Source organism: Panthera pardus, unplaced genomic scaffold (assembly GCF_024362965.1).
Source record: "Panthera pardus isolate Hobbes unplaced genomic scaffold, ASM2436296v1 HiC_scaffold_16, whole genome shotgun sequence".
In the NCBI taxonomy this organism is placed as follows: domain Eukaryota; kingdom Metazoa; phylum Chordata; class Mammalia; order Carnivora; family Felidae; genus Panthera; species Panthera pardus.
In genome coordinates, this window is record NW_026526721.1 from 151468361 (window position 1) to 151493917 (window position 25557).

The following is a 25557-nucleotide window of genomic DNA, read 5'->3' on the forward strand; positions in this document are numbered from 1 at the left end:
GGCTGAGACAAGCGATAGGCGGGGCCTTGGGGGGCGGGGCTGTGGGCCGTGTTTAGGGGCCGGGGTAGAGTGCGGCTCTGCGCCTGCGCCGCGGGCGGGCTGTTAGCTCCTGCGCTGTACCCGCAGGTTGGAGGTCTACCCCACGGAGTTGCGCGATGCGTAGGTTGCAGGTAGTGCTCGGGCACCTGACGGGCAGGCCCGGTTCGGGTTGGGAGCCGGCGCCGCAGGCCGCGCCGTGCTGGAGCGGCGCTCAGCCGGTGTCGGCCGACGACGTGGTGGTAGTGCACGGGAGGCGCACCGCCATTGGCCGAGGGGGCCGCGGCGGCTTCAAGGTGAGGCCCCTGGGCCGGGCGCCGGGTGGGAGACCGCGGGCCAGAGCGGTCTGGGGTCTGGCGCGGGGGTGGCTCTGCGCCCGAGCTGTGACCGCTGTGTCCCTCGGGTGGGATGGGGGAGCGGGGGTCCCGGGAACCCCGTGCATCGCCGGCGGGAGACCACGGTGGCCGCGCTTCCCGCTGCAGGACACCACCCCCGACGAGCTTCTCTCTGCCGTCATGACCGCGGTTCTCCGAGACGTCAAGCTGAGCCCTGCCCAGCTGGGGGACATCTGCGTGGGTGAGCACACTGCCCAGGCCCGGGGCTCGGTCCTCCTCGCCCTCCCATCCGGCCAAAGCCCTTCTCAAACACCTCACCCTCCAGGCACTTTCCAGGTGCTTTCACTGAGAGAAATGACCAGGGGCTCCTTGCATTCGAATTTAATTGTTCCTTTAGGGCTACCGCCTCCAGGCACGTTCCGCCCCACCCCTACCCCAAGCAAGTTCTGCCTGTGGAGTTTGTTGGAAAGCAGCGATCTCAATGACATTCTAACACCCAAGCACTTGTCACAGGGATTTGCGGACACCGGACACCATAGGAGACCAAAGGCTAGGGTTCACTACCCATTCTGTCTGTGCCACCACAGAACACAGGGACCATCAAATACCATGTAGTTCAGCCCCTCACAGATGGAGAAACTAAGTCCTGGGAAATTTTCGGCAGAGATTGCACCCGAATCCAGGGTCTCTTGACTTTCCGACCCTTTCCCTCCACCCCTACTCCTCTAGCCTGGAAACACCAGAACACGGCCAGGCTCCCATCAAGTAGGTGCCACCCCTAAGTGGGGAATCACTGTTCCACCTCGGGAATGCCTGCAGGGCTTGGCTGAGGACACTCAGGGAGGTGGGCATTTTCAGAAATTCATTTTCCTAACTGACAAGACCACTTCGTTTGCCCGCAAGTTTTGCCTTGCAATCTTCGCCTTGCAATCTTCTTTCCATGTTTCCTTTAAAGGCAGGCAACCAGCCCGCTGTGCATTGATTTGGAAAAGCAGGGTGCGTGGGCAAGGGACCTTGCGACTCTCGGAGATGGGGTTTAATTGTATGGTCAGAGCAAGCTGCTGTATGACTGGCTCCTTGAAATTCTAGGGCCTCAAGGGAACTGCTGAGGGCTTGTGTTGCTGAAGAAAGGTCTGGAATGTCCCCTTGCTAGTAGTCACAACTGTACCTTCCTGTCTAGAACACTATCTGAATAAAGGTTTGTTGTCCACAGGAAATGTGCTTCAGCCGGGGGCCGGAGCAATCATGGCCCGAATTGCCCAGTTTCTGAGGTAAACTTTTCTAGTTCTAGCTGTGGGTTATTTTGACTCTCGAGTAGGCTCGGGCCCCAGGGGACTCAGCCTATGAGTGGAAGAGGGTCAGGTTGGACACCAGGCCTGGATGCAATCTGAGTCCTTGGCACCCTGTTCTTGTGGACACTACCTTTCCCCTACTTTGGCACTTTTTTTTTTTTTAAGTGATGTCTACACTCAACGTGGGGCTCAAACTTACTACCCCAAGACCGAGAGTTGCATGCTCTACCTACTGAGCCAGCTAGGTGCCCCTCCCTTACTTTGAGTGAAGGGTACATTACTGGCTCTGAGCCAGGACAAACAGGGCCTTGGGGAATAGAGAAAAAGTTATCTGTGCCGTGATGATCTACACAAAGTTGGCTTGTTGCTCTGCCTTTTTTAAGTGTGGGTTCTGTCCTGTTTTGCCAGGTAGCTAACCAGGAAGGTTACCCTTCAGCACACTGAAAAGCGACTTTGAGCTTTTTAAAGCTAGTTGAGCAGGCTGGGACCTCCCAGGGCACAGCACATCAGAGACTTGGGGACATGGCAGAACCCTGGGGCAAGGGGTCTCCCAGGAGGGGCCCTGGTTGAACTTGCCCTTCACCACTCGCTGTCCTAAGACGGGAGAGGAGTGCTTAAATTATTTTAATGTGTGGATTTAAAAACCACTTAATTTTGGGGCACCTGGTGGCTGAGTTAGTTAAGTGTCCAACTCTTGATTTCAGCTCAGGTCATGATCTCATTTCATGCCCCGAACTGGGCTCCGTGCTGAGAGTCTGGAGCCTACTTGAGATTCTTTCTCTCACCCAATCTCTCTGCCCCTCCCCCACTCGCCCCCCCCCCCCCATCTCAAAATAAATATTAAAAAAAAGAAAAGAAAAGAACCACTTAACTTTGCACACCCAGCTACCTGGAGAAGAAATAACCCTCCCTCACATGGTGCCTTGTATGGAGTAGGTATTTACTGAACACTTGGTGGCTGGGGGGAAGAGGTGGTGACTAGGTAGTAAGGAGTCAGGAGACCTGGGAAGGCCTAAACAGGCTGCATGGGCTTGGAGGCTACCTCTCTGAGTCAGCAGAGCCTGGCCTGGCTCAGGGGTTACCAACACTGGCTGCACACCAGCATCACTGAGCACTTTCACCCACTGAGGTTCAGGGTTCATGGGTCTAAAGAGGGCCTGAGGATTTCCACAGGGCTTTGTACCCTTGGCGAGGGCAGGATACTTCAGGAGGGGCAGCCCCACCAGCTTCTAGGACTGGGACCAGTGTAGGAGCCTCGGGGAACACACCCCAATAGGGCATATTACAACACTTGGTACCCGTCGAGCGTTCTTTGTCCAGCTGGGAACAGACCTTCCAGAGAGAATCGGAACATAAAGGGTTAGCCATATGGGTACTAGTAAGGCTGATGGTTTCTGACTTCATACTTGAGACTTTTTTTTTTTTTTTTTTTGCTTTGGTTCTTTGTCCCAGCAATAGATCCCCTTCTCTGTTGTTTTGGAGGAAACAGATGTATAATTTTCCTTTTTTAATTTTCAAAGGGAAAGAAAGAAGGCTCCCAGTGGCCCAACCAGCTTTCCTTGACCTTGGGCTGTTTTTGACCTTGGTTGAGGAGAATCACGGGGAAAGGGCATGTACTATGGGGCCCTGGAGAGCAAGTGCCTGCAGAGACAGGGTGTGCTCAGTATGGGTCTGGCCTGCAGTGGGGATAGGGCTGCTGGTTTGTTCCCCTGGTTTTTGCACCCCTTGATGGGACAGTGCTATTGACCAGGAGCATAGACCTGCTTTCCATGAGAGCCTGGCAGAGGAGAGGGTGCTGATTGTGGTCTCACTTTCTGTTTCAGTGACATCCCAGAGACTGTGCCTTTGTCCACTGTCAATAGACAGTGTTCGTCTGGGCTCCAGGCAGTGGCCAACATAGCTGGTAAGTTGTGACAGGGTGGGTGCCCACTGCTATAGCCTGGCCTTGGTCCTGGCTCCACGGGTTTGGGTCGGCAAGGTCACTGTCTGCTGGGCAAGCAATACGGATTTCTGAGAGGGCTTTCTCTGACCACACAGTGAAGGATAACCCTTTGCCACTGCACCCAGCCTTTTCTGGATGCTTGAGTCTTCCAAATCTGAGGCTGGGGCTGAGTCCCACTTAGAGACCAGGTGGGGAAGAGGCTCCTCTGTTCCCAGAACAGATGGACTCTGATAAAGGATGTTTATGAAATGCTTTTTTGCAGGTGGCATCAGAAATGGGTCTTATGACATTGGCATGGCTTGTGGGTAAGAATTTCTTTCTGCCAGAGCTTACTGACCAAAATCTAACAGTAAAACTAATTTGCATCTCTTGAGTTCTCAGAGGCTAGGATTACAGGATTCCCCCTACCCCTTTAAGGCAGCTGGCTGAGAGTAGGTTCCCACAAATTCAGCTTAGAAGTAGCCCCAAGCTCTGGGTGCTCGGGAATCATGCATACCTCTTAGCACTAGTGGGGAAAGGGAATTAATTGGCTTTTAAGAGCTTGCTTTCTTGGAAATCTGTCAGGCTGGAAAATGCAAGTATTTTGAAAAAACCTAGAACTTGGGTTTCCTTCTCTGGCCCCTTTCTCATTTATGATGCTGTTGAGAGAAGCATTGCAGTTTTGGTTTCCTAAAGCCAGGGACAATTGCCTGTTGTATAACTAGTCTGTCCGTTTCTTTAGGCTGTCAGTCCCCTGGTCTCCCTCTTTGGTACCAAGGCGGAAACTTGCAGCTGCCTCCTGGGCTCTGAGGGCACGGTCAGGCCTGTGGCGGTTCGGTCACGGTCAGCTGTGGCTGTCTTCTTCAGCCGTGGCACATGGAGCCCCTGGAGGTGCAACAGGCAGTGCCTCCCGGAGGGGAAGGGCCCTCGGGCCCAGAGCGGGAGGAGTGTCTTGTGTTGGGAGGGCAGGCTCTGGGATGCGAGCAGCCCCAGGGTTTTGACACACTCTCTGCCTTTCGTTTCTTCTCTGTAGCATTTTTTTAATTTTTATTTTTTTAATGTTTATTTATTTTTGAGAGAGAGAGAGAGAGACAGAGACAGAGCATGAGCGGGGGAGGGGCAGAGAGAGAGGGAGACACAGAATCGGAAGCAGGCTCCAGGCTCTGAGCTGTCAACACAGAGCCCGACGCGGGGCTTGAACTCACGGACTGTGAGATCATGACCTGAGCCAAAGTCGGATGCTCAACTGACTGAGCCACCCAGGCGCCCCCTTTGTAGCATTTCTTGATTGGAGCACTGTCGGGCCTCCTTGAGGCTGTACTGCGTGGTGCTGGGTTGCTCTGTCCTATCCACTTGTAAATAAAGCCAGAGGCCACACTGTGGGGCCTTTGGCCAGGCAAGAGCCACTGCCACTCTGCCCTTTGATTTCTCTCATGTTCCTCTATCTTACTGGAGGACGGAAAGGTGTGGGTAACTTGGCAGGAGCCCTCATGAGTTTTTTAGAGGGTGTCTGAGCCCCCAGGCGGGTTAAAGACTGTGTTTCCAGACTATTGAGGGTCTGGGTCAAGACTGTCCCCCATAGGCTGATCATGAACAGTAGCTCCTGGCATCCTGGTTGGGAGTGGGCTCTGGGGCCAGACACCTACATTTCTAAATCTGGATCTCTGCTGAGTGACTACGGACAAGTTACTCACCTCTCTGGGCCTCATCTCTAAAATGGGGATAACTACCACAGTCCTGCTGAAGTTGATAAAATCAAGTAGAGTAATAACAGCAGCTAACACTCTGGGACGTATGTCATGGGACTGATGCTGTCAAAGTGCTCTAATATCTGAAAAGATTTTAAAATAGCACAGGGCACATGGAAAGCACCCAGTTATGTGTCATCCCTTGAGGCCCTGTGTTCCTGCATCTCATTGATGGGCTTTTTGACCTCTCTGAGATCTTGCCTTCCTGTGAGCAGTTACCACCTCCTGGTCTATGCAGGTCAGATGCTCTTTGGTCTCTGGCTTTTTAAATATTTGTCTCTTCTGCCCTCTGAACCTTTGGTGCCTGAGGGCAGGGCCTGGACTTCTGGCCCTGGGCTCTCCCCCTACTGTGGCTAGCACTAGGCCGTTCTCCTAGGAACTGCTGATGCGGCTGGCTACGGGAGAGTTGTGTTAGGGAAGCATAGTGCTGTCTGGCAGCGTGGACTGTGCAGACTCTGTCCTGGGGTGGGAATGACTCAGCAGCCCCGCACCCCCAGCTCTGCCTTGCTGGCCAGTGCCCTGCCCAGGGTTCCCACACAGCCCGCTGGATTTCCCATCACTCGCCAGATGCACAGCTAACCCTGGGCGAGTCCTGAGAGTGACCGCCTCCTCCGCTCCCTCCTCAGGGTAGAGTCCATGTCCCTGGCTGACAGAGGGAACCCCGGAAATATCACTTCACGCTTGGTGGAGAAGGAGAAGGCCAGAGATTGCCTGATTCCTATGGGGTGAGTGTGTCCCCGCGGCTCCCTTCCTGACCTGGAGCAGGGGCACAGGGGCTTGGATCATCTTGTGGCCTCCTGCCTCTGGGCCTGTTCTGCTCCGCTGGGACATGGGGATGGGACTTGCCCCTGACTTCCCTTTCCTGGGGCCTCCAGGTCCTCCGTGCTTCTGGGTCTCCAGTCACGGCCCAGCCCGTCCTTCCCACCCTGAGGGGCCAGTGGCACGAGGGACGATGGCAGCTGTATGCCAAAGCCTTGGAGGCTTAGACACTCGCAGTGGGAAGCTTTGAGTTGGAGCACGCTGTGAGGGAGCTTGGGCCCTGTCAGATGCAGTGTTACAAGCGCCTTGCATTGGCGTGGCACCTTAGCTCTACCGCTAATGTCATCGAGCCTCTGGGCCGTCCCCTGGGTCCGTAAGCAGGGAGTCCTGGCTCCCCTGGATTTGAGGCTCGGGGAGGGCAGTGCCCTGGCTTCCTCCACGTCCGGTGACCCTATTTCACGGGGAGGCCTGGAAAGCCAGAAGCCCAGGTTGGAAGGCCTAGCTGTGGCTCTGGGCTCCCAGGATGAGGGCGGGCTCTGACCACTGTGAGCAGAAAGCCTGGGCGTGGCCTTCCCGGAGGACCCTGGGAGCCTTCATCTTCCCAGATTGGAGCAGCTCTCCTCGAGGCATAGCAGATGTGCCCCCACACTCCACCCTGAGTGTTGTTCGGTGTCCGTGGCGGGACGGGCCCTCCTGCTCTCTGCTGCCTACGGCTGCAGGGGCCCAGGCCTGCAACCACAGCCCTGCAGCCCAGCCTGGGCCCCCAGCTGCTGGGCACGACCGCATGGTGTGTTGGTTCCATTTTAGGATAACTTCAGAGAATGTAGCCGAGCGGTTTGGCATTTCACGGGAGAAGCAGGATACCTTTGCCCTGGCTTCCCAGCAAAAGTGAGTGCTCTTTGGGATGGGGTGTTTACGGGGCTGCAGAGCAAAGTTTTGAGGCCGGATTAAGTGGCCTCAGGTGGAGCTGTCCTTAGGCTACAGCTGGGCAGTGAGTGGTTTCCAAGCCCAGCGCCTGCCAGGAAAGAGAGGCGGGCAGGGACCAGGACCACTGTGCGTTGGTAGCACTTCCACGTCCTATTACTGTCTGCTCAGCCTGAGTCTCGTCTCCCTGGCTGGGCTTCAGTTGCCCCATCTAATCTTCAGGAGTGTAACAAGGGCCGGGACTCTTCTCTGTCTGTGGCTTAGCGATTAGACACGGCAGCCCTGGGCTACCCTGGATAGCCTGGATTGCGGGGCCTGCACTGCTGGAGCCCCTGGCATGCCAGCTTCTGGACTACTGGAGCTCAGGTAGCATCAGAAGAACCCCAGGGGCTCGGGCCTCAGGGCAGGGGCAGGCTGAGGTTGGCAAGCCCCAGATGCCCAGAGAGAATGGCAAGAGAAGGGAGTGGGCTTCTCTGAGGCAGTGGTTCCTAGCCACTTGGGGTCAGGTAGCCATTTGAAAACTTGGTGGGAAGTGTGGAATGTTCCCCAGGGGAGACCCCCAGGCACTGACATTTTGCATATGATTGCAAGGATGACCCTAAAACGCCTTGTGCTTTTGTACTGTTCAAATCCTAAGATGTGCTAAGTAGCTAGTATGTGTCATTTTCAGTAGATGGAAACTGGGGAGATGAAATTGAGCTCCCAGGACGGGCAGACAAGGTGGCAGAGCCTGGCACAGATACTCCTGGGGCTCTGTCCCTAGTTTGGCAGAGGCAGACGGCAGGCTCAGTCCCACTTGGGTGCCGGGCTCAAAGGGGAGCCACCACATCTAAACGTCCCCTTCCCCATCAAGACTGGGATTGGCCGGGATCTGAAGGTATGAGGCTGGCAGCGAAGAAGGCCTCCCGCGCCCAGGCTGGGGTGGAGGGGCCCAAGGCAGTCCCTTAGAGCTCCCCGCGATCCGAGGCCACATGGCCTCGCATTTAGCAGCCTGAGCTTGTGTGCCTGCCCCGATGGGCAGGGGCGGTGGAGGCAATGGGAGGGACCCCTGGAGGGAAGGGAACCCCAAGGGAGCCTGAGCCTGGCTGTCCATGGTGCTGGCAGGGCCGCCAGAGCCCAGAGCAAGGGCTGTTTCCGAGCTGAGATCGTGCCTGTGACCACCACGGTCCATGATGACAAGGGGACCGAGAGGAGCATCACCGTGGCCCAGGATGAGGGTATCCGCCCCAACACCACCATGGAGGGCCTGGCCAAACTGAAGCCTGCCTTCAAGAAGGGCGGCTCTACCACGGCTGGTGAGATCGGGCTGGGGGTGGGGACAGGAGGGGCAGCGGCCTTGCAGGGTGTTCTCTGGGTGCCTGGAGCCTCCAGGCGAGGTGTGCAGGTGGAACTCTTCCTCCCTGCCCTGAGGCGTCCTAACGCCTGTGATTTGCCTCTAGGAAACTCTAGTCAGGTGAGTGATGGGGCAGCTGCCCTCCTGCTGGCCCGGAGATCCAAGGCAGAAGAGTTGGGCCTTCCCATCCTTGGGGTCCTGAGGTCCTATGCAGTGGTTGGGGTCCCACCTGACATCATGGGCATCGGACCTGCCTGTGCCATTCCTGTAGCTTTGCAAAAAGCAGGTAAGGCGCCTCCTTCACAGTCTGGATCTGACCCCTGCCTCTCTCGCTGTTGTTGGGGGTGGGTAGGTCACGTGATTGGTGCAGAGGGAAGGTGGGGCAGGCCAGCATCCCTACCCAAGACCCTTCCCGACCTCACAGCCGGGACCCACCTGCCCGTGTGGGACAGACACACCAAGCTGCCTTTAGGTCTTGGATGGGATGGGGGCCTGGGGAGACGAGTCCTCCCAGGGGGACACTGGGTCAGTTCAGGTCTTTCCCCTTGCCCGCAGGGCTGACGGTGAATGACGTGGACATCTTTGAGATCAATGAGGCCTTCGCAAGCCAGGTGAGCTTTTCTTTCCCACGGCTGCCCGGGCCCTGGCTAGTGGAGCTGGGGCGAGTGGGCGCACGGTGGGGGGAGGGGAGGGAACTACAGCTGATGCTCTGCCTCCCTCCAGGCTGTCTACTGTGTGGAGAAGCTGGGACTCCCCCCCGAGAAGGTGAACCCTCTGGGGGGTGCGGTGGCCTTGGGTCACCCACTGGGCTGCACTGGAGCTCGACAGGTCATCACGCTCCTCAACGAACTAAAGCGCCGCGGGAAGAGGTGAGGCTGACCCCCATGGGGGTGTCACGTGGATGCGCAGGGTGGGGTAGCTGAGGGGGGAGCGTACAGGCCCCCACACGCTGAGGCTAGGGGGCCATGACCCCGGTCTGCCCTGGGGGCCAGGGGGAAGGGCGCCGGGGCCTGCAGCGAGGGTCTGCCACCCTGTGCGCGGGCCTAGGTGGGCAGTCTGGGAACCCGGGAGGGCTTGGTGATGAGGCCTCTGCCCTGGTGCCTTCACCCAGCAAACACAATCCATCTTGTGTCCACAGGGCATACGGGGTGGTGTCCATGTGCATCGGGACCGGGATGGGAGCCGCTGCCGTCTTTGAATACCCTGGAAACTGAGTGAGGCCCCAGGCCAGAGGCACCGTTTAGTTCTGCTCTGGGGGTGGCCGCAGCGCCGGGCAGAGCAAGACACGGGGACTAACGTGAGCGCTGGTGACGCAGTGTAGGTGTGGCCGAGGTAGAGGGCTGCTCTCTGCCAGGTTACCCAGGCCACCGTGTAAGTCCTGGGGGGTGAGCTATGCATCAGACAGTAAATAGGCGTTCTCATCTTGGTGGTTGTGGTTTTTCCCAAGGGCCGGTTCTGGCCGTTGGCGGTGTTGCCTCTTGCCTAGCTGAGTACTCATTCTTCCTGCCTTTTGCGTTAGTGCTGAGGGCACGCAAGGCCTGCCCTGCAAGGGAGTCCCTTCCATCCCAGGAGCTGCTTGGAGGTCCATCAGCGTGCACGTCTGCCCAGCAGATCTGTTCCCCGGCTCTGGGTCGTGTTTTATTTCCGAAGCTGGGGGCTGAGGGCAGAGCCTCAGAGCTGGTGGGGTGACATGTATCTCTCGTCATAAGAGCCTTGGCCTCGGAGCCGCAGGGTGCAAGCCGCCTCACCAAGCACACCTTCCACCGCCAGCGTGGACTCGTACAGCTCACTGCTCCTGTGGGGAGTGGAGGTGCTGAGGTTAGGAAGGGAGCCCCGGCCAGGGGCTCTAGCCTGTGGGCAGGGCTGGGAGAGGCTGGTACCTGGCAGTGAAGAAAACTTGGAGGGTGATGGTATTTGGGGGTGCGTTGACCGGTCGCGCTTCCAGCAGCCCACTGCTTGGAGATACCCTGAAGGCCCCAGGGTCGTCGTCTGGCTCCTGCCGACCTGCACCAAAGGAAGCATAGGCAGCTCATGTGCCGCCCGGGAAGGTCCCCATCAGTGCCACAGGGCAGGGCAACCCTGGGGTCACTTGGGACTTGGGAATCGGCCTGGTTTCCGATGCAGGAACTCCCAGGTGGTGCCAGCCTGCAGGGGAAACCGTGGGCATGTACAACCTACCCATCAGCACGGCCCAGTAGCTCCGACAGCCACTCAGGTTCATGAGGTAGACCTCCCGGACCCGTGCCTGGTTCACAAAGCAGGTCCCGAAGTCCACCCAGCTGGTGGAGAGCTGCAGCTCGGGCACGGCCACCGTGGCCTTCAGGAGCACCACCTAGGGGGACAGAGCAGAGCCTGTAACGTGGGGGCCCTCGTCCACTCCTGCCGGGCTCGGAGCCAGGGGCACGAGTGCGGAAGCTTCTGAGGAGCTCCCAGGCAGCACCGCAGCTGTGCAGGGGGCTGGCCTGGCATCGAAAACCCAGGCCGGTGGGCGTGTGTGCAGGTCAAGGGCCCGGAAGGCGCCATCTGCTCTCCCCACCACCCCACTCCCCCTGCCCCCATCAAGCTCTGGGTTTCCTGCTCCCCGCCTTCCTCCATCCCCTGGGGGCCCCGAGGCCCAGCCCTTTGCCCCTCCTGGGCTCTGGGCCATCTCCCCTCTTCCCGGCAGTCCCCCCACGTCACCTTCCCCGCCCCTGGGCTCCCGCTGGAGGGCCCGCCTGGCTAGACTGATTCTTCCTCCTGGCCTTTCTCGAACCCGCCCCTCAGGCTATCCCTTCTCGGTCCTCACCTGCCCTCACCTGCGTCTTGCAGCCGGGAGCCCCGTGTCCCACCCCACGGCACGGCCCCTGGTTCTGAGCTGAGATGGGGAAGGAAGACCTGTATTTCTCGGGGTGTGTCCTCAGGGAAAGGCGTCCTCTAGGGCACGACGGGCCCTCAGGGCAAGGGCCGGGGCCGCTCCCGTTTCTGAGGGCCGCGTGGGGGGTCCCACCTCCTCCGACCCACCAGGACAATCTGGCCCGCTGCCCCCCTCGCCGCGCGCGGGGGGGCAGGCCCGGGACTCGCCTGAGCGGGCTGGTCGGCGTACTCCAGGAGCAGGTTCTGGGCGAACACCATCTCCTTCTCTCCGTTGGCATGCCGCCGAACGTCCACCCCGGGCAGCATCTGGTCCGCCGGGAGCTTCTGATAGGAGAGCAGCTCCAGGGACAGCGAGAAGGACACGTTCACCTGAGCAGACGTGAGCAAGGCCGTCGCCTCGCGCTGCCGAAGGCGGGCCGCAGCTTCCCCACCTGGCGATCGGTCCTCCTTCCTCCCACGGCCCCCGCGGCCCGGCAGGCCCCAGCTCAGCCCCTGACCACATGCGGCCTGCAGGCCGGCCCGGACGGGGCCGGCAGGGGGCCTCCCTCCACCCGGCGCCCCTGTCTGGGGTGTTTGGCCCACAGACGCTGCACCCTGCCCTGCGCCCGGCACCCGTTAGTACGAGGAGCTGAGGCCCCCGAAGGGATACGGCCAGCAAACCTCCCTTTACCCCTTGGCGTGAGCAGGGCTGTGGGCGGGCCTGTTGGCCCAGCACTGCCTGTGTCCTTATCCTGAGGACACAGAGGAGCCTCTGACGGCTTGTAAGCAGGGGATGTCAGAATCAGGAGGTGGGCTGAGGGGAACATGAATCAAGGCCAAGGTGACTCTTAGCCCAAGGCGGGTGGATGCGTGGTTCCCCCGGTTCTTTGGGACTAGCTCCATACAGTCAACTGAGGCACTTGTTAAAAAAGTAGCTTCCCGGGCCTCAGCCTGGACCTTCTGGTCTCTGGAGGTGGGGCCTGTGAACTTCTATCTCCAGCAAGCTTTCAAAAGGCCACGGCTTGGAAATCATTGTCCTAGAGCAAGACGTGGGTGTGGGACGACCTGGAGACTGAGGCTGGGGGTCAGAGAGGGGCTGGGAAGGAGGACGCCAGGCTCTGCTTGGGCACAGGGTGGAGGGCGGTGCTATCTGCTGAGGTCAAATGTTTATTTTGAGGGGGAGGGAGGGAGAATCCCAAGCCGGAGCCTTGCTGTCTGTGCCGATCCCTCCCCGGGGCTCCAGCTCATGAACCTTGAGACCAGGACCTGAGCCCAAACCGAGAGTTGGACGCTTAATCAACTGAGCCACCCAGGCGCCCTTCCCTGAGGCATCTTAAAGGGACCTTTAACCACTTGGTGACAGCCGGCTCTGGTAGAACCGGACTCGGGCTGTGTTTGGGGGCTGCCCCTCAGTTTTCCTCTGGAGAAGGAAGCAAATGCTGAGTGAGGGTGCCCTTCTTCTGTAGATCTGCTCCCCTGCTCCCCTCCGTGATGAGGTCCTTGGGGTAGTCTGTCACCTAGCACGGCGTACGGCCCGCCCTCAACACACCTATGCCCAAGCGCACACCGGAGGAGAACGTGGCTGCTCCCTCCAGCTCTGGAAGTGGATGACACGAGAGCGTGCCGTGTCTGGATGCCAATGTCTGCGCACACGTGTGCGAGGGCGTCGTGTACGCGTGCGTGCGTGAGGGGAAGGTGCCCACTGACCAGCATGTTCTCCTTCGGGCGGAGCACCAGCGGCTGGCCGGCCGTGGCCGGCTCGTCATCACACCCCTGCACCCGGCCAGGGGCTCTGCGGCTGCGGCTGGCCCCATCTTGAGCAACAGAGAAGGGCCTGGAGACCAGGAGCCGGAAGGACTGTGGGATTTCTGTGGTGTTGGTCAGCTTCAGACGGTGGGTGGTCACCAGCTCGCTCAGCACCTGGGTGGCCACAGAGGTGGGGGATGCGAGGGAGGTCTCTCTCCCCTTCTGGAGCCCATGGCTCTGGGCTGGAGGCATTTCCAGGGGTGGGGGAGGGCTTCCAGGGATATCTGAGGTCCAGGTAGATTTGTGGGGGGCGGGGGGGGGCAGCACACTCACCCCAGAACAGGGCTGCTTGGGGATGAGGTCGCTGGCCTGGTGCCAGAACTCCGTGCCACCGCCGTAGTCCGGCTCCACGCTCAGCCTGCCGGCAGCGGGCATGGCTGGGCCCCAGGGGCCTCCGGGCTGTCCCCTCTCGGCTCCCCCGGCCCCGGCCAGCCTCTGCCTGGGCTCACCTGCTGGCTTGTCCCTCCCACTCCCCATCTCCTTGCTCCCGAGCGCGGTGCTCCCCGGAAGGGAGGCCCAGCCAACTCACTGTGCGGGCCTCACAGAGCTGCACAGGTCCAGTCTCAGGGCTCCCACGGCGAAGTCCTGCAGGCGCCGCCGCCTCCCGGGAAGCTCTCTTGCCACCTACCGAGCCCCAGACCCGTCACGGGCAGCGTGCCCCCCGCGACGGGCAGCGGCCGCGGCCCCACCCGGCCAGGAGGGCTCACCTCATCGTCCAGGCTCATGAAGCCCAGGGCATAGCCGACACACTCCACTTTGTGCCGGGTACCGGGGCCGAGCAGCACGGGCGTGAAGGACACAGAGATGCTGCTGCTGCCGCCGGCGGGGACCACCTGCACGGACCGCGGCCTCAGTGCCCCAGCCCTCCTACCAGCCGGCCCGAGGGGCCTCTGCGGGGCCGCGCCCGCCCCGCCCGCCTCACCATCTGCTTGGGGCTGACGCGGTACAGGTGGCCACAGGGCACCCCGTCGTGCTCCCGCAGGACGACTGAGACGATCTTCCGTGAGGCCCTGTCGCTGACCCTGGAGCAGCCCTCGGCCTGTCGTCAGAGAGTCACTGGGGCTCGAGCGGGCTCAAGGCCCAGCCCACCCCGCCCCGCCCCTCCACCTCCACCCCTGCTCACAGACTGGGCAGCTTCACGGCTGGAGTCTGACTCATCGGAGGAGCTTGGGGGCCAGAAGGAGCTGCTGCTTGCAGGGGTCTCTGGGCACAAGAGGTCGTTTCCAGCTTGGTCCCGCAGCGGGAAGGGTGGCCCATAAAACACCAGCAGCTCCACCAGCCGGTCCTCCCTGTCTTCCGGAGTGTAGGTCTCCCAGTCCAGGCGGATATCTGGGACGGGGGGTGAGGGCTGAGGTAGGGGCGGACGCATCTTCCCTGGACCCCCTCCCCGCAACCCCTGATGCTACCTCTTCTGCACTCAGGGGCGGGGGGGGGGGGCGGGCTTGCCTCCTTCCTAGTGCCACTTCACAAGAAAAGTCCACAGGCTATCCAGCTGGCTCTGCCAGCCCGACCCCCTTGCGGGAGCAGGCCTTCACATCCAAATGCGCCACTCCAGGCATTTGGGGCTCTCCCCACAGCTTCCCCAGGCCCTCCAGCCCCTCTCCCCACCTTCTCCCTTCCATCCCCAGCCAGGCTAGCCCAGGTGCCACCACCTTGCCAGGATCCTCACCCCCTTTACCCCCCATCCTTCTGCCCACCTGGCAAAGCCTAACCCTGGAGAACTGAACTGAGCCTCTGGTCCCCACTATCACGCCCTCCCTGCTCCCTGACACCTGCACTGCCTCCCGGGTACCAGGCTGCCAGCCCCCGCTCACCTCCCGGAGCCCCCAAGTCCACACGGCCCTGGCACCCCATCCCGACACGCCCGTGTACCGGCGGGCATCTGTGCCATCCTCCCTCCCCCCGCCGCCTCGGCCCACCCCCTCTCCGGGGCCAGCCCTGCCCACCCTCCCCTCTCCCACCTGCTTCAACGGCACATAGGCAAGGCCAGTTCTCCCCGTCTTGGACAAGCTTCCCTCTGCCAGACAACCTTCCCAGGACCACCTCTGCCTGCACAGCACACTTGCAGGACCCCATCCACCGTCGCCCACCGTCCTCTGCTCTCAGCCGCTCCCCAGCTCACGTCTGACTCGGCCCGCCCTGCAGGAGACCTGGTGAGCACGCCCAGGTGCCCGAGCTTGTGTTTCTTCAAGTTATTACCTTGGCATCTGCCCCTCACACCCACCAAATCCCTCTCACCAAGGCCACCCAGTGACCTCCATTCTCTGAAATTCAGTAAAGACAGAAATGTGCGCATGGTGATGAGCCCCAAGGCCGGGAAGGGAACCACCAAAAGGAAGGAAGGTAGAAGAGAAATTCCAAACTAAACCAAAGGAAAACAACAAAGTCACAGAGAGCACAAGAAAGAAAAAGTAAAACGAATCACAAAATAAGGGAGAAATATATAGATTGATTTTTCCTATTAAAAGATAACACCAGGTTGGGCTTTTAAAAAGCTCAGCTCTCTGTTGTTTATAAAGAAACATCTCGAAGCGATAAAGGGTGAAAACAGGGAAGCACACAGAGGACATTTAGTTCTCAATGCATCTGACGACACAGCAGCGAAGAAGTGAAACTGCTGGAAACACCAAGAGGTTTTCCTTTTTTTTTTTAAGATTTTAGTTTTAAGCAATCTCTCCACCCAACGTGGGGCTCGAACTTCCAACCCTGTGATCAAGAGTCGGAGATGCCAGGAGATCTTAATAAAATAAAGCCGATTAAAGCGCAAATTCAATGTCCCTCCCCTAACTGCCCGGACCTAGTGGACACACCGAGCAGGGTCACAGGCTGCCAGTGCCCCCGCCTGCTACACATTCCTTACAACTGCCAAGGAGCTTAACGACAGATCTGGCCTGGCCCTGCCCCTCGAGACACTGGCTCAGCCTGTGGGGTGGCCTAGCCTCAAGATGCCTTAATCCCTCCACCTCCAGATTGCCACAGCTCCTCCTGTGGCCCAGACGCTCCCCCTTCTCACACGTTTCCTCGGGCCCAGCTGGCTCATCCTCCCTCCTGGACGTAGCCTGGACGCCCTTCCACGGGGGAGCCTGCCCTGCACCCTATGCGATTCTCCAGCAGTCCCCTCGATGCCCTCAACCTGGGGGCAGCCCACAGTCCCGTCTGCACCCCCATCGGCACGGGAGCCTCTCGGCAGACTCTGCCGTCTGTTCCCTCTGGATCCCCAGCAACTTGTACAGCACCCAGCTGTGGCTCAGTACTGCTGGCTAAAGGGATGAGAAAAGGTGTCCCCTGCCAGTGTCTGTCCTTTTGCAAAGTGAACCTGATGAGAACAGCATCTAAGGCCCCACGCACTGAGGGACCCACGGCTGGGCAAGGGCAAGTCCTGCACTCAAGCATGGAAGCAGCTGTCGCTGACATCCTCCGGGCTGGCTGGTCGCTCCCCTGCTGGGCCCTCCGGGGTCTTCCTCAGTCACCACAGGCCACCCGGATTCCTGGGCCTGGTCACGGGCCATCAGCTTCCCTCGGCCCCATCATCCCTCCCAGCCTTGCCCACCGCATGGCACAGCCAGTAGATAGAGCCCCAGTTTATCTCGTGAGCCTCTTACCACAGGGGCTGGAGTTATTCAAGCGAAGGACCCGGGTGACTGTGTCTCCTCCGGAGACCTGGGTGCCGAACCTGGAGGTAGGAGACGGGGTTCAGTGCAGCCATAACCAGCATGCACCTTGCAGGCAGGGCTGCTTCAGAGAGAAGGCTGGAACTGGGGCTCAGGCCGGGAGGAGGCCCGCAGTGGTTTATCCTGAAGTCACGAAGACCCAGGGCTGGAGTCCTTCCCCGTGCGGTGCCTGGTGAGCTGGGACCTGGGCTGTTGGATGCCCTGGTAGCACCCGCTCCACACCCCCACCCCCCATCTACCGACAGCGCAGATCCCAACTCGTGGGGTGGGGCCCCAGGCCTGGCACTGACCTCAGGCCAGACGGACTACTTGCTACTTCTATCCTCCAAAGCCCTCTGTGATGTGCAGACAGCAGCCACGTCCCCGGAGGCCTCTCTCCTCCAGGGCAGCCCTGTCCTGGGGCTTTCTTGCTGGGTGGCACCAAGTGGCCTTGGGCCAGCTGGAGAGCCACGAGTCAGCACGGCGAGCCACATTGGAGGCCAGGGGGTTTCAAGGGTTAGAGGATGAGGCCGGGGGCGGGGGGGAGGGTCACCTGATGACAGGCTCCTTTTGCAACTGGTCAGTGGTATAGTAAGTGGTCCTCAGGGAGCTGATGGGGCAGCCCACGACTGCCATATGCACCGGGATGACTGTTGGTGGCAGGTCGCCCACCTGCAAGCACACACCAATCCTTTGTCTCTTGTCCCTTGCTGCCATGGCATTCCCTGGCTCCGCATTCCCTCTGTTCACGGCCTTCCCTCCCCAAATAAGACAATGTACGTAGCTCACCCCTCCGTACTAAACTAAGAAATGCTTGTTGGGTCATCCGTTCTCAATTATCCCTGTATCCTCCAGTCCAGAGAACCACACAAGAACCCATGCACAGCAGGTACCCGCGGCACCCTGAACGAGTGAGTGGAGGGCCACTGGGAGAGTGAGTGAATGCACCAAGGGCTAGGTGACAATATGGCTTTGGGAGGCCGTTACGGCTTCTCCACACTCACTGCCCCTCCAGGCCTCATGTCCTGGCCCAAGCAGGCGGCCCATCAGACTCCTCTGCCCTCCTCCGTGTGGGCCCAGCCTCGTGGGACCCCACAGGAAAAGTTACGGAAGGTACGGAGGTGAATGCCTATCCCAAGCTCAGTGGGCACCGTCTTACAACGTGGAGAGATTTGAGGGGCTGAGGGCCAGGGGTTGAAGGAGACAGAGCTCAGAGGTGAGGCCGGGCCCAGGACATCTGTCCTTACCGTGCAGATGAGGTCGTCCCAGTACTCGCCCCACATGTTTGCATAGCCCGTGATGTCGATGCGCAGCCGCTGGTGGGCCCCCAGCATGCCCTGGGAAATGTGGGGAAAGAAGGCAGCTCCTTTCCCATGAGACAACAGGCTTTCCATAAAATCTGGGCGAGAACCAGGAATGGGGATTCAGGACTCCAGGGTAGGAATGAGGTCCAAACCCTCAGGAGTTAGCGAAACACTACCAGAGAAGCCGCTCCACAGGCTCTCCTTGGTCTGGCTAAGCAGACCCTCCTGGGAGCCCAGAATCCAGCAGACGGCCTTCTTTACCTCTTGGGGGTCAGGCCCCAGTGGGAAACCTCCCTTCGGAGCCGCCACCCGCCCCAATCAAAACCAGGCCCTGTGCACAGGCCATCTGCCCTAGCCAGAAGATGGCCTCATTCGAAAGGGGGGCACGGAGGGCTACGGCCATCTCAGAGGTCTTGCTAGAAAAGACACTGGAATGGGGTCTGTGGCCAGGGTCCTCTCCCTGCGGCAGGCAGCCCACCCCTGAGAAGGCCCCAGGAAACCCTGCTCTGGCCCGCCCCGGGGTTCTTACTCAGCTGCTCTCGCTTGGCCAAGCGTTCTCGAATCCGCGACGTCTTCAGCAGGGCAGGGGGCACGTCGGGGCTTTTACCAGACGGGACACAGAAACAGCATCAGGCCATCAGGCCTGTTCCCCAGAGCCGAGCCACCTCTCTGGGCGACGAGCATCCCACCAGGGGCACGGGGGGAGGAAGGCGGCTCTGCCCGCTCCTCGCAGGGGAGAAGTCAGGTCTGTTCACCTCCCTCTCTGGTCTCGGGGCCTGCCACACCCCTATCGCCCAAAGCACCCCAGCTACCGGCCACCTTCCAGCCCAGGCATTGCCTTCTAAGAAACTCAGGAGGGACCTGTTATCCCTAGGCTCTGTGCGCCGGTGATCCCCGATACAGACCCAGCCCAGGGCCCGCCTCTCTTGCCCGGCCTTCTGCAAAAGGCCCTCTTTCCAGTCTTTCCTGCCGACATCTGTTCAGCATCGAGTGTGCACTAACTTTCCTGGAGTGGGCAAGTTAATGGCTCATAAACCCCTAGTGGCTCCCACCACCCACGGCAGGGGTTTTTATGTTGGGCTCCCCTGACTTAGGAGGTTAAGCGGTGAGGGGTTCGCTGGGGGGGCGTGCAGGACCTGCCAATTTCTGGGCGTCACTACTCCCCCCGGGGGCTGATTTCCAGTTACAGCTTTGCAGAAGGCCTCACTGCCACGTCTCTGCCCGCACAGCTCCCTCCGCTGCCAGTGAACTTCTCCCTTATGCACTGGCCTGCATGCTGCCTGACCTACCGGAAGCCCTCTACCTCGCCACAGCCCCGGCCTCTCCCGGAGGCCCCCCCAGAGTCTGGGAGGTGGGCCGGTGGGAACCCCTCCTCTCCGTGTCTCCGTGTCTAAACACCTTCTCTCTCTCCTCATACCAACCGGCCTCTGGCCACTTAGGCCACACGTGTGCCCAACGGGGCCAACCCACCCGGCCACATCCTCCCTGGGACGTGAATCCCCACACTTACAGGCTGGGTTTCTGATTCGGGCCGTTTGGGGGGCCCCCGAAGTACTCAAACTTGAGGGTGAAGGGCGTCTGTATCGGGGAGCGGTTGGTCAGGATGAGCTGGCGGTTCACGCGGGTCCTCAGAGGCACCGTGGAGCCAAAGTCGAGGCGGAGCTCCTGCAGGTGGTCCGGCCACAGCTCTGTGCTGGGAACGCTGCCCCGTGCCCAGGGCCACCAAGTTACACGCCACCCTTGGCCCTGCCCAGTGAGCCCGCCTGGGCGGGAGCGCGAGAGCCGCCTACGCGCTAGGCTTCGTCCTTGGGCTGCCTCCCCGGTGAGCTGCCACCCCAAGACACGTGCCAACGGGGGCCTCGGCTCCATAAACTCTCCCTGCCCCGGGGCGACGGGCCCGTCTCCCAGTTGCTGGGCCTCGTAGCTGCCGACAGCCCCGTCCCCTGCGTCTCCTACCCGCCTGGACGTCGCGCCTCCAAGTGTGTGGGCAAAGACCGCACAGAGGGCAGGGTTTGGGTAGGGAGACCTGTTCCCACAAAGGTCGTGAGGGGCCTCAGTGACACCGTGGCCCTTTCTCGGCTGCAGGAATCAGCCGGGAGTAGGCCGGTGCCACCGTGGCACCACTGCTAGGCTAGTCCTTCGTACGGTCGCTCAGCCCTCGGGCCCCGGCCCCAGCCCTGGGCTCACCTGCCGTCAGAGCCCTCCGCAGAGATGGCAATAGCCACTTGCAGTCCCTGGGGTTTCCCAGAAATGCCCAGGACCACTGGCTCCTTCATGCCCGACACGGTACAAGGGAGGGCCAGATGGCTCAGCTCGTCCTGTAAGAGAGCCCACCGGGGGGCACATCACTACAGGTAAGTCCCAGGGCGGCCTGAGACGGTCCTCCCTCGCACAGGTGGTTGTTGTGGGGCGCTCAGCACAAAATCTTGACCTCTGTCCCGTCCCATCTCTCTGGAAGGGCTCCCCAGTCCCTCCCTCCGGTGAGCCACCGTCACCGGCCTAGCCCGCCATCCCACGCCCTGGGCCCTTCCTCAGGGCTCCTGGCTCAGTCTGCTCCAAATTTCTGGCCATGCCCACGCGGACGGGGACCCCCTCAAAGTGGGCCTCTGGAGAAGCCACACGCTCATTCCGATGAAGCTGCTACGACAGAAATCAAGCCCAGCCTGCGTCGGGTCTGCTCTGTGCCTGAGCCCATCTGCCCGTCACCCTGGAGCTCAGATGCAGCTGAGGAAGAAAGTCTACTCTGTCCACGTTTGCCAGGGAGGAAATGAGACGGAGTCTCTTTCCCCACCAGAACTGCAAACAGCCAGCAGCCAGCCCCGATGGCCTTCCTGTGGGCCCAGCTGGGGAGCAGCCGTGCCCTTCCTGGGACAAGGTGGCCACCAGCGAGCCTCGGGATCATCCGGGCAAATTAGAAAGCCGGGCCCACCCGCGGCTGCAGAGGAGGGGAGGGGTAAGCTGGAGCCAAAGGCCAGACGTGGCCAGTGGGTTTCGGCACACTCAGGCCTGCTCCGGGCTTCCTGACCTCGTATCCCTAGACGGCAGGCCTAACGGGGACGGGGACCCCAGCCTCATGGGAGGCAGGAATGGGACTTGAGGCAGACCTCCCGCCAGTACAGATACGGTTGTGGGGTGCCCTCCTAGTGCCTCGGGCCCCCTCACCACCGTACTCACCTGGGTGTGAGCAGTGAACTCCAGGCTGAGCTGGCGCTCCTCACTGGGACCCAGCGTGCCACGTCTCGGGGAGACCTCGGCCGTGCAGAAGTCTGCTTGGTGCCCCAGCAGCTGGCAGACACGAGGACAGGCCTGTTGTCACCCGCGGGGTTCCCGGCACGGACCCAGGATCCACGCGGCACTGGAGGCTGGCAGGCTGGGGGCCTGCAGCGGGACCGGGGGGCTGCGTGCTCGCTGGTGGGAGTAATCCGCTGGTCCTTTCCCCTCCCCTTCCCGACCCCGGATGAACCTCACACCTGTCAGGAGTTGCTGGGCTGAACAAGCTGCCCCGGGAGACCTAGGGTGATGGTGACCAGAGGGCTGCTGCCTCTGACGGCAGCAACAGACTCTGGGCAACGGACAGGGCCACGGGGGAGAGGAGAGCCTCTCTTCCGGGGAGCAGCTGGGGGGCAACATCCCTCTCCGCATGGGCCTCTGGTGCCGACCGTGCAGGCTCACTCACCTTGCCCCAGCGGAAGCGGGTGGGCAGGAGTGTGCCATTGATGAGTCTAATGGTTGCCTTGGTGGGCACACCCAGGTACAGGTTGCTGACTTCCACGTGGCTGTTTGGCAGGTACACGTAGGGCTCCTGTACGTCGGCGTATACAGGAAGGTAGCTGGAACACAAGGAAGAAAGAAGAAGAAACAAAACCATATTTATTTTCAGATGATACAATGGTCTCTGTAGAAAATCCCAAGGAATCCAGATTTAAATTTTTTTTTTAAGTTTCTTTATTTCTGAGAGAGAGAGAATGTGCATGAGTGGGGGAGGAGCAGAGAGAGGGAGACACAGAATCCAAAGCAGGCTCCAGGCTCTGAGCCATCAGCCCAGAGCCCGACGCGGGGCTCGAACTCGCGAACCGCGAGATCGTGACCTGAGCCGAAGTCGGACGCTCAACCGACTGAGCCATCCAGGCGCCCCAAGATTTAAAAAATTCCTTAAAAAACAACAACGAGAAAACAATCCCCTGCAACCGATGAGTGAGCCAAGTTACAGGGTACAAACTACAAAAACTAATCACATTTTTATATGCTAACAACGAACAGGTAGATACAGAAATTAAAAATACGAAACTACTGACAACTGCTCAGAAAAATTGAAATACTTAGAGGTAAATCTGATACATACAGGATTTGTATGCTGAAAACTACAAAACCAGCTGAGAGAAATCGAAGATTTAATAAACAGAGAGACAGACTCTATTCATGGATTCAAAGACTCAACCAGAGTAAAGATGTCAATTCTCTACAAATTGATCTATAGGTTTAACACAATTCTTACGAAACTCTCAGCAAAGATTTTTGTAAATATAGACAAGCTCATTATAAGATCTATATGGAAAGACAAAGGACACGGAATAACTAAAACAATTTTTAGAAGAATAAATAATAAAGTAAGACATCACTGTGCTGGCTGTTAAGACTTACTATATGGCTACAGTAATCAAGGTAGTGAACTATTGCCAGACGCATATACACACAGACCAGTGGACCGATATAGAAAAATCTAGAAACACACTCACACAAATATGTCTGGCTGAGTTTTGTTTTTGCTTTTGCCTGAGGAATAGAGATAATATGTATTATGCTTTTACCCTTTTATTTTCAGATAACTATAGATTCACATTGCAGCTAAAACAAAAATTACACAAGAATCCCGTATACCCTTCACCCAATTTGCCCAATGGTAACCTCTTGCATAAATACAGTACAGAATGGCAACCAGGAGATCAATATTGATGCAGTCCATGATTTCGGCTCAGGTCACGATCTCAACAGTTTGTGAGATCGAGCCCCAGGGCCAACTTGGGATTTTCTCTCTCTCCCTTTCTCTCTCTGCCCCTCCCCAATGCACACACACACCCTCTCTCTTTAAATAAATGAACTTAAAAAACAAAACAAAACAAAACTATTCACCCATTGAAGAACTTCTGAGTTGTCCCAACTGATTTTTGACAAGAGGTGTAAAAACAATATAGTATGGGAAGAACAACCTTTCGACAAACGACACTGGGAGAATGAGATATCCACAGGCAAAAATAAAATAAAGCTCTACCTAAACCTCACAACTTATATAAAAATTAACCCAAAATGTATCACAAGCCTAAATGTAAAACGTAAACCTATTAAACTTTTAGAAAACAACAGGAGAAAATCTTTAGGACCCACAATCACAATTCATAAAAGAAAAATTTGATAAACCGGACCTCACCAGAATTTTAAAAAATGTTTGCTCCGCAAAAGGCCTTGTTTCCTTCAAAAGACAAAATTGCAGACTGGGAGAAAATATTTGTAAACCAGGTATTGGACAAAAGACTTGTATCTCGAATAGGCAAAGAACTCTTAAAACTCAACAATAAAACAACCCAATTAGAAAATGACATAAAGGGGTGCGTGGGGAGCTCAGTCAGTTAAGTGTCTGACTCTTGATTTCAGCTCAGGTCATGGTCTCAGGGTCGTGGGATGGAGCCCTGTGGCTCTGCACTGAGCGTGGAGCCTGCTTGAAATTCTGTCTGTCCCTCTCCCTCTGCCCCTGTCCCCCACTCATGTGCACTCTCTAATATAAAATGAAATGAAATAAAACAAATGACAAAAATTTCACCAAAGACCTTGGATAAGCAGATAGCAAATAAGTACATGTAATATGTTCAAAATCATTGGCCAGTTGGAAACCATACATGAAAACCACTCCGAGAATGGGGTAATATCCCTATAGACCTATCAGAATGACTCAAATAAAAAACAGTGATGACACCAAGTGCTGGGAAGGATATGGTGAAGCTAGATCACTCACATGTCGCTGTGACAACGTAGAATGACAAAGCCACTCTGCAAAGTTTTTTGGCAATTTCCCGCAAAGCTAAACGCCCACTTACCATACACCTGGCAATGTTATTCTTGAACATTTATCCTAGAGAAATGCAAACACATGTCCATACAATGACCTGTACACAAATATTCACAGCAGCTTTATTCACAATAGCTCAAACCTGGAGACAGCCCCGGTGTCCTTTCAAGGGTGCTGCTTAAACCGCACGTTCACGCCATGGAACTCTACTCCGCAGCAAAAAGGAATCGGCTGTTCACACATGCAACCTGGAGAGCTCTCAAGGGAATTATGCTGAGTGGTGGGGGGGGGGGGGAAGTCCACGTCAAAAGTTACATAGGGTATGATTCAACATTCTTGAAAGAAACGAATTGCAGATATGGAATACAGAATTGGTTTCATAATTCCAAAACCTCTAACAGACTGAGTCTGGTTCTGATGTTTGCTTTGTCTCTTCAGACTGTGGGTTTTTGGTTTTTTTTTTCTTGCCTCTTTTCATGCCTTGTGATTTTTTGCTGGAAGCTGGACATTATGTATTGAGAAATCGGAATTGATGTAAATAGAGCTTTAACACAAAGTTTTATGTTCATCCGTCTAAGAGCTGGGCCACGTTTACTATTGGCTGTAGCTGTGGGTGGCAGAGGCTTCAGTTCCCTCCAGTGTCCTTGTTTTTTGTCTCCCCTGTTGTCTTTGGGTTTACCTACAAACTCTTTTTTTTTTTTTTAACTCTTTTTAAAAAATGGTTATTTATTTTTGAGAGAGAGAGAGAGAGAGCAAGCGCACCAGCGGGTGAGGGGCAGACAGAGAGGGCGACATAGAATCCAAAGCAGGCTCCGGGCTCTGAGCTGTCTGCATAGAGCCCGATGCGGGGCTGGAACTCACGAGCTGTGAGATCACGACCTGAGCCGAAGTTGGACGCTCCACTGACTGAGGCACCCAGCCGCCCCCTCTACAAATTCTTTCTTAAATAGAGTCTGAAGTCCTGCAATTCTTTTGGCCACAATCTTCTGTTATTATACCGAGGCCTGTTGATGCCGTGGGAAGGTGTAGGGGAAAAGGAAATGCTCTATAATCCAATGATTGGTCTCTGTCTTGTACTAGTGAGGCTGTGTCCCTGGACTTGACCTTCACAAGTCCTTCTGTTTTTTTCCCCCTTTAGGTGAGATACGAAGACCAGAGAGGGCTGGGGTGGGTAATTTCCCTTCCCCCACGTCAGATGAAGCTCCTGTGAAGTCTTTCCCTTGCTGGGCAGGACTCGTGGAGAACACTCTGGACTTATTTCAAAGTGGTTCTCTGCCCCCCGCACCAGGCATATTTCAGAAGCGTTATTTTCCCCTCCCCCTGACCAAACTGGAGAATTTTTCCCCAATGTTCCCCACAAGAACCTGGTGAGTCTCCAGAGTTTTTACCTCTCATGTTACACCACACAACCTCCAGGAATGTTCCTACCCTGACTGGCTTCAGCAGCTTTTGCTTCAGCAAAGTGACCTGCATTCACCCATCTCTTTGGTTCTTGGGGTGGCTGCTCCACGGCCTCAATTCTCTGATGAATCTAAGAAAAGTTACTGTTTCAGGGG

At 57.8% G+C, this 25557-nt stretch overlaps 2 protein-coding genes across 3 annotated transcripts in view; one reads left to right on the plus strand and one right to left on the minus strand.

The window, feature by feature from the left end:
- Positions 1–43: 43 nt before the first annotated feature.
- On the plus strand, positions 44–9773 carry ACAA1 (acetyl-CoA acyltransferase 1). The gene is made up of 12 exons (XM_019418710.2): positions 44–332; positions 519–612; positions 1585–1642; positions 3487–3566; positions 3868–3910; positions 5959–6057; positions 6899–6979; positions 8120–8310; positions 8455–8634; positions 8904–8959; positions 9072–9217; positions 9487–9773. The coding sequence occupies exons 1-12, from the start codon at positions 156–158 to the stop codon at positions 9560–9562; spliced, it is 1281 nt and encodes a 426-aa protein (XP_019274255.1). The 5' UTR covers positions 44–155; the 3' UTR covers positions 9563–9773.
- Positions 9774–9960: 187 nt separating this feature from the next.
- Positions 9961–25557, minus strand: part of DLEC1 (DLEC1 cilia and flagella associated protein) — an 88980-nt gene continuing 73383 nt past the window's right edge. Inside the window, exons 20-37 of one of the 2 annotated variants that reach the window (XM_053903993.1) lie at positions 21617–21770; positions 21115–21225; positions 20128–20258; positions 19451–19642; positions 18470–18540; positions 17884–18035; positions 17190–17308; positions 16589–16659; positions 14110–14315; positions 13909–14025; positions 13694–13819; positions 13516–13610; positions 13260–13344; positions 12888–13100; positions 11409–11570; positions 10527–10680; positions 10229–10352; positions 9961–10143 (exon numbers count right to left, since the gene is read on the minus strand). In XM_053903993.1, coding sequence (XP_053759968.1) covers positions 10020–10143; positions 10229–10352; positions 10527–10680; positions 11409–11570; positions 12888–13100; positions 13260–13344; positions 13516–13610; positions 13694–13819; positions 13909–14025; positions 14110–14315; positions 16589–16659; positions 17190–17308; positions 17884–18035; positions 18470–18540; positions 19451–19642; positions 20128–20258; positions 21115–21225; positions 21617–21770 — 2407 coding nt within the window. In that variant the 3' untranslated portion in view covers positions 9961–10019. Of the gene's footprint in view, positions 10144–10228; positions 10353–10526; positions 10681–11408; positions 11571–12887; positions 13101–13259; positions 13345–13515; positions 13611–13693; positions 13820–13908; positions 14026–14109; positions 14316–16588; positions 16660–17189; positions 17309–17883; positions 18036–18469; positions 18541–19450; positions 19643–20127; positions 20259–21114; positions 21226–21616; positions 21771–25557 lie in introns of those variants that run through there. The other variant, XM_019418708.2, reaches the window with a different exon arrangement.